Genomic DNA, 7935 nt, shown 5'->3' with positions numbered 1-7935 from the left:
GGAAGGAAGGAAGGAAGGAAGGAGGGAAGGACGGGAGGGGGGAGGGAGGAGAGGGAGAGAAGAAAATAAATGAAAGAAGGGAGGAAGGAAGAAACTCATACTTATAGTAAAGTTGCACTTTTGTAAATATAGAAGAAATTATTAAAATCTAAAGTTACCATATTGCAATCACTATAGCAATGTTTCAGGCATGAATCACTGTTTAATGCTAAAATTAGTGGGCTAAATATGATGAGAATGAAGATATTTATATTGTTTCAAAGAATCTTTCCAAAAGATACTTATTTTACAAAAAGAACTTTACTTTGGCAAAACCTGGCAGACATCACCTTGACTAAGTGACCAAAATAACCATCTCTAACAATGAGAAATATTGACATAATTTGTCTCTAGATATAATATACTGAGAAGGTTACAAAGCCACTTCTGTAGCATTCCTGCCAAAAATGCATAACCTGAATGTGATCATTAGAAAATACAGACAAACCCAAACTGAGAGATATGTCAAGAATAACAGGCCGGAACTCTTCAAAAATGTTACAGTTCTAAAAGGCAGAGAATGACAGTAGAACTGACCAGATTAAAGAATACTAAAGAGATATGACTACTAAACTCAATATATGATCTTAAATTGACATATACCTCACAAAAAGGCATTAGTGGAACAACTGACAAAATTTGAATCAGGTCCTAAAATTACAAAAGAGTATTTTACCAATATTGCTTTCCTGGTTTTTATTATACTGTGATTATACAAAATTTTATCATTTGGGGACGCTTGAAAATTCTTTATACTATTTTGTCACTATTGAAATCTAACATTAGTTTAAAACGAAAAGTTTTAAAATGGAAAGTAGTCTTTGAATTTTGAATTTTATTTTAATTATTGTTAAACATCACTTGTACATTTTCAATTAATACTTTTAAAACTAACTTTAGATTTAACTTGTGTTCATATTTTAGCATCATACAGCTACTACTCCATTGTAGACTAAGTTATATTCTAGTATCCGACAAGAAGTCTGTTATAATTCTTATTTTTGTTTCTTGTAATGTCTTTTGTTTTGACTGCTTTTAAGATTTTCTATTTATTTTTAGTTTTCAACTGTTTGAATATAATGAAGCTAGTTATACAACTTGTTTCAGTATTGATCACGTTTATTGTTATCTGAGCTTCTTGAATCTGTAGATCTGTGGTTTGACATCTTCCATTATTTTTGGAAAAAATTTAGCCTTTATGTCTTCAATATTTCTTACATCCCATTCTCTCTCTCTTCTCCTTCTGGCATTTCAATTACATATCTTTTAGACCATTTTATAGTATCCCACAAATCTTGTATGTTCTGTTCTAATTTCATACACTTTTTTCTTTCTGGATTTCAGTTTGGGTAATTTCTCTTGACCTATATTCAAGTTCACTTATTTTTCCTTTGGCTGTGCTGAATCTACTAATAAGCTCATTAAAGGCCTTCTTCATCCCTTTTACTTTGTTGTTATTGTTTCTGCTATTGCTACTGTTTTCCCCAGTAGTTACATCTGACTGTTTCTTATATGGTTTTTATCAATTTGCTGAAATTCCCTATATGTTCATGCATGCGTTCCACTTTTTTCAATACTTGTTTGATATATTAAATATTAATCATCATTATTTTAAATTCCATATCTGAGTCTACTCAGAGTCTGGTTCTTTCAATAGCTTTTTCTCCTCACAATAATTTCTTTCCTTGTTTCTATGTGTGTGTCTCATATATTTTGGTTGAATGTTGAACATCATGTCCAATATAGTCTAAGGTAAATAGCATTTTTACATTACATTCTTCTGCCCAAGTTAATTATTGTGGGGTTTCAAGTCGACCTAGTCTAGAACTGGGTTGAGTTTGAGTTTTATTGCTCTACCACAGGCTTCCATTTCTCTAGCATTAGCTTGTCCTTAAGGTGGAGTCTGGTTTGCTTAAAAGTAATCATCCATTATTGCCTCAATACTCCTATGCTACCCTCAGCTTTCTTTGTACACCTGAGACTAGGAGAAGGTCCCTCTCCTCACTCTTGCCTTGTCTCCAAAGTCTGACTGCAATTGCTTGATACTAGTCTGTGAGTTAGTATAAACTCTCCTTGGGCATCCAGCTCCCAGTGGTTCTACACTTTCATGCTAGCTCACAATTGACTTTTAAAAATGCAGTAATTTTAGCTGGATTTTTCTTACCCCTTTGTATTGCAGTCCATAGTCTTCCTGTGATTTGCCATGAGTGAGTCAGAATTCATTTGCAGTGTCTTTTGGGAGCCCCTGTTTTCTATATATCAGTCTAGTTGGATGTACTATATGATTCCAGATCATAGTACATGATTTGATGGGTTCAAGAGAAGTCATGATTGTGTAAATTATCTACATTTTTCTTTTTTTAAGTTTTAAAACAGGCTCAGAAGGTATGGATTTTTCTTATTGGTAAAATGAAAGCAATGCTTTCTCTAGCTTTCTACTTCCTAGGCAGAAACTACTAGTCAAATTCATATTTTAACCAGTTAAAATTAATACATTGAGAAATGCTATATGTTTGGCAGATACAAATAAAATGTTCTGAAATAGGCATTAGCATTACTTATCATTTCCAAAGGTCCTAAGTTCCTTTCTCTCAAATGCTGTCTCTTTCCAACTCAGGTAATTATGTTTTCATGAATATTGACTATCTCGTTGTGGTCAGCTTCCTATCTGCCTTCTCAGACATCTCCTCTTACAGATATATTAACCCTATTCTCCCTGAAAAATAAATGTGGAAACATGAACCCTGCAACTCCCTGTAGAAAAAACTACCTAGAATTGCAGAATATTAAGAATAGAAGCAATGTCCCAGATGACTTAGACCAACTCCCTTAATTCACAGATGAAGAAACTAAAGTCCAGAGAAGAGAAGCAACGAGTCCAAGGTCATCCAGAACCACAGGCTTCAAAGAAAACTAGACTTACAACCCCAGACATCTGGTGACTGGCTCAGTTCTGGAGATAGCATGCCATCCCAGATCACTTCCACACCCCTGTCGAGAGCTGACAAGGTAGCTGCTGCATCATCCCTTAGAACTATGAAATGGAAACCTTTATAATCAGAAAATCCTAGGTTCAGTCATGCATCCAAACATTTGACTTTGGCCAAGTTGCATATACTTCCTGAGCCTTGGTTGCCAATAATATAAGGCCAATAATATCTTTCATGAAAAATGGTTATAAATGTGTGTGTGTGTGGTGTGTGTGTGTATGTGTGCGTCAGAGAGAGAGACATGAGTGTGAAACACATCTTTCTCATCAACTATCTGGCACTTTACAAGGATGTTGCTATTTACCTTCCAATAATACTCTAAAATAACAGGGCAAATTCATTTTGAGGCATTTGAATGTCAGAGTCCACATTCTCCAACATCTTGCAACATTTCCCCCAACAATGTACGTTAAGTACGTAGAAGAGTAACTGGCACATGCACACGTTTACAAAAATTTTTATTCTTTTCCCTCCTATTTTCTGCCATTTAAATATAGATAACCATTTAAAAATGTGTAAAAGCAAATATACAAAAGTGTTAACAGCAGCTATTATCAGGTTGTGGAATTGAGCATAATTTTTGTCTCTTTTCTCTTTTGCCCTCATTTTGATAATTTTATTTTCTACCAATTTAAAAAAATGTGTTTTCATTTTATGGAAAGTTTAATGTAAGTGATTCATAATTAGATGGAAGATGAGGCACAGATCAAGTAAATGCCTCTTCATGACAGTCTTTGATGCACGCATGCATGGGAGGGCTCCAAGAAACACAAAGCAGCCTCTGAAAACCTGCCCAAACCAAGTGCAGAGGGAGAAACAGCCCTGAGTGCTTATCTTCCTCTGAAGTAATAAATGAGGACACAGAGCAGAAAATAAAAACAAAACAGAGTAAACACACTTTCAAAAGAATGAAAGAAGTCAGACACAACAATGTAAGATTTAGAAACCAGACCAAATGTTATGAATTTAAGAATCCAGGGACTGTTTCTCATTTTGTCCCAAGGAACTTCATTCAGTCCCCAAGTATACCCCAAGGGCACCTTAAGTTGCAACTATAAGTGCTCGGCTTGACAGTATCAGAGTGAATATCCTGCTCATCAGAACATAGCACGTACATGTTATAAACACACACATGTTTATGTCCATGCACATTTGGTTTTGCTTTCATTTCATTTTGCTAGACATAATTCCTCACAGGAGTATGTTTTGGTTGATGCAGGATTGAACATCATCTTGGCAGTTTGGGAAGAAAGTAAAAATAATTTTATTCCAGGGCTTCAAGTGGTCAGGAAGGTGACATGCCAGAGCTTTGGCAAGCCAGAGTTCACGTCAATAAGAGCTCAGCAGACAGCATTATGCCACAAAGTCATCTATGGAGGACAGAATTTATCTGTTCTACACGTTATCTTTAGGAAGTTTAAACAAAAAGAGTAAAATTAATCTTCCACATCTAGGGAGACAGCAATTCTAATATTTTGTGGGCATTATCATCATATCTAGAAAGGCTCTTCTGAAACTCCCAACCTAGAACTAACCCCTCTCTCTGCTTTATGCCTGAACTGTACTTTGTGTAATAATTCATACTTTCATAGCATCTGTAACACCTGAATACATTGTTCAGATGATGTTTCTTCTTTGTATCCTCAGTACCTACCAAATATTTGGCACATAGTAGCTCCTAAATGTATATTTGATGAATAAATGGATGAATAGGTGAGTGACAAAAATATTATTGGAATTTAAAAACAATGCCTTCAAACTAAACACATGCCTAAGCCATACTGATCCCATCTTGCCTCACTCCCTTCTGTTCCTTGACTATATACTACTACCGGTTACCATCAACTCCATAGCTTCCACCTGGAGACCATCTTGCAATGAGCTCTGGTCTAAATCCAGAGTCAAATATCCATGCTCTTTTGCAGGATGTTGACAATCTTCAGCCATGAAGTTTAGCAATGGCCACGCTGGTTCCACTGAAATCACTCAACTTTCCTTGGACAGAAAGGGCTCTGTGCCTGCAGTATCATAGGGAGCTGTGCACAGGAGTCATGGCCTAGGCTGGTCTCAGCAAATTACAACAGAAAGGGCTCCTTCCCACCAGATCCTAGCAAAGAAATCAAAGCATTCCGATTAGAGAAGTGACTTCCTTTGAGTAACAGTTAAAAGGTCCAAACATCTAAAAAAGGACCTCTCTACCCTCCTCCAAATAGTTTAAGTGTGGAATGCCATTCCTAACCAGAGGGAATGCACAGGCAAGTTTGAAATATTGATCAATGAAGCATATATAAGAAAGTACCAAAAACCAGGTGGTTTAAAACAAGAGAGTTATTGTCTAACAGTTCTAGAGGCTAGAAGTCTGAAATCAAGGTTCCAGCAGTGCCATGCTCTCTTTGATGTCTCCAGGAGAGGCTCCTTCTTTGTCTCTTCCAGCTTCTGGTGCTGCTGGCAACATCTGACATTCCTGGACTTGGAGCTGCATTGCCCCAATCACTTGCAGTCTTATCCCTGCATTTCTTCAACACCTCTTTCCTCAGTGCAAGTCTATCTGTGTCTAAATTTCCTTTCATCTAAGGACAGCAGTCATATTGATTAGGGCCCACCCTAATGATCTCATTGTAATCTCTTAATTACCTGTGTAAAGGCCTTATTTCCAAACAAGATCATATTGTGGGGCTCTGGGGATTGGGACTTCAACATAATATTTTGTTTTCTGTTTTTGTTTTTGTTTGTTTTGAGACAGAGTTTCACTCTTGTTGCCCAGACGGGAGTGCAATGGTGTAATCTCAGCTCACTGTAACCTCCACCTCCTGGGTTGGAGCAATTCTCCTCCCTCAGACTCCCGAGTAGCAGGGATTACAGGTGTGCACCACCATGCCCAGCTAATTTTTTGTACTTTTAGTAGAGACGGGATTTCACCCTGCTGGCCAGGGTGGTGTCAAACTCCTGATGTCAAGTGATCAACTCGACTCAGCCTCCCAAAGTGCTGGGATTACAGGCATGAACCACCATGCCCGGCCTCAACATACTTTTTGAAGGGGCTCAGAAGACACTATTCAGCCCAAAATAGAAAGGAAAGGAGCTCTCCATGTGAGCTCTCCATGAGTCCACCTGAGCATAGATATTTCACCAGCCACTGCCAATCAATATTTGTTTTCATTCCACCTAAACCCAACATAATTCTAAACAACTCAGGACTAGATATCAACGTACATGGCTAGGACCTAGCGTGGGGGCTGTCCAAATTCAGTGGACCTGAACTTGACTCGAGGATGCACAGTCACCAAATGCCAATGGTTTGATAAGCAGTTCGGGCTACTCCCAGGCGCAATTCTACCTTGTAGTTGGTTGGTTTGTTTTCTAAGAATCGTGAAGGCAAACAGCACTTGACATCTGTCAAGTTCCATTACCAGCTTGTGTCTTACCTGCTCAGATCTCCTTTGAATTGAAACACAATAAAGAACATACCTCTTAAATCCTAGTGCTGGGTTATTCAGCCATCTATTCATTAATCCTCTTATTAATATTGAGTCATGCACTCTACTGAGTATACAGTGTTGAATAAGACAGGCATGTTTCCTGCCTTCATGGAGCTGAACTGGAACCAGGGACATTGATATCGAGAAAGGAAGAGTTTCCTGTTTCAAAAGCACACATTTCTTAGACCGTGTGCTAAGGAAGCCTAGAGCTGGTGCTATCAGTGCTCTTCCCTTATCCCTCAGGCCTCCCCACTTCTGTGTGCCCTGAAGCTTCTTGCAAAGCTAAGGGAGAACAGTGCAGTGTCATTAACACCCCCTGGAAGCCACAGTTCTCAATGAATGAATAGCAGAGTTAAAGTATAAACACCTGAGCTCCCTGGCCCTGCAAGTGGCTTAACTCTGAGTTGGAATGGGGAGGGGGTTGATTCCATTTCTGAGAATTTCCATACAGAACTAAGCTCCACTTACCTTACTCCTGGGAGCTAACTAGGAGAGAGCACCTCCACTGGCCTCTTCCCCTTCCCTGCCCCATTTCCCTGACCTCCATCAGGGAAGAGGATTCTGCACACACAAAAGGCTACTTGTGCATAATTCCTTATCTCAGGAAGACCTCAAACTAAGACAAAACTTTCCTTTCCCTTATTCCATTTTAATTCAATTCAATAAATAGTTTACAGACATTCCATGGGTAGATGATACAGGTACCTACGGGGTTCATGGTCAGGTAAGGTAGAAAGAGAGAGAAGCATTATACAACCAATATAAATACAATGCAGAATTGCATGAAATGGTTGTAAATGTAAAGTGAACAATTCATTTTGACTGCTGGGATTGGTCTGGGATAGGCATTATGGAAGAGAGGACTACAGATCTGGGCTTGGAAGTAAAGCAATGTTTCCCAAGTATTTTTTACATTATCACCCATCTAATGAGCCTTTTAGACTTTCCCCATTACCTCCCCGAACCCATGAAATTTCAGTACCAAAGAGATACTGTATACCTATTTATGCTGTATGGTACAGAGATTTTTTTGCCCCTCCCCAACCCCAGAACCAAGTTTCCTCCTATTGAAAATGCATGAAGAAAAAAAAAAAAAAGAAAGAATACAGGTCAAAAAAAGAAAAACACTATGATAAATGCTGAAAGGCATGAAAGTGAACAACTCATAGAGGCAAAGGTAAACCGTCCAATTTGACCTCTGGTAGATTAATAATGACTGTAACTTCTTTGATACTCCTACCTCAAGAGGAGATGTCTATGTCTCTTTCAGTTCAACCCTTAAGAGCCTGGCAGCTTGCACTTGCTGAACACTAAGGCTTGGCATCCAGCCATGCTTTGAGGAAGCTCAAACATCCCCAAGGAGAGGTGGAGATGGAGAGAAAACAGGGCAGCCCGGTTGCCAGCTTGCCAGCCATGCGAATAAGCCA

At 38.5% G+C, this 7935-nt stretch overlaps 1 protein-coding gene across 3 annotated transcripts in view; it reads right to left on the bottom strand.

Annotated features, from left to right (window-relative positions):
- Window positions 1-7935, bottom strand: part of PID1 (phosphotyrosine interaction domain containing 1) — a 261999-nt gene that overhangs the window by 157504 nt on the left and 96560 nt on the right. The window contains exon 1 of one of the 3 annotated variants that reach the window (XM_017863096.1): window positions 4869-5111. The exons of the other annotated variants lie outside the window; for them this stretch is intronic. Coding sequence (XP_017718585.1) covers window positions 4869-4976 — 108 coding nt within the window. The 5' untranslated portion in view covers window positions 4977-5111. Of the gene's footprint in view, window positions 1-4868; window positions 5112-7935 lie in introns of those variants that run through there. 3 annotated transcript variants of the gene reach the window in all.

The sequence above is a fragment of the Rhinopithecus bieti genome, unplaced genomic scaffold, assembly GCF_001698545.2.
Source record: "Rhinopithecus bieti isolate Rb0 unplaced genomic scaffold, ASM169854v2 scaffold_67750, whole genome shotgun sequence".
NCBI classification, from domain to species: domain Eukaryota; kingdom Metazoa; phylum Chordata; class Mammalia; order Primates; family Cercopithecidae; genus Rhinopithecus; species Rhinopithecus bieti.
Note: the sequence above shows the minus strand (reverse complement) of the source record. Positions and strands in the feature narration are given on the sequence as shown.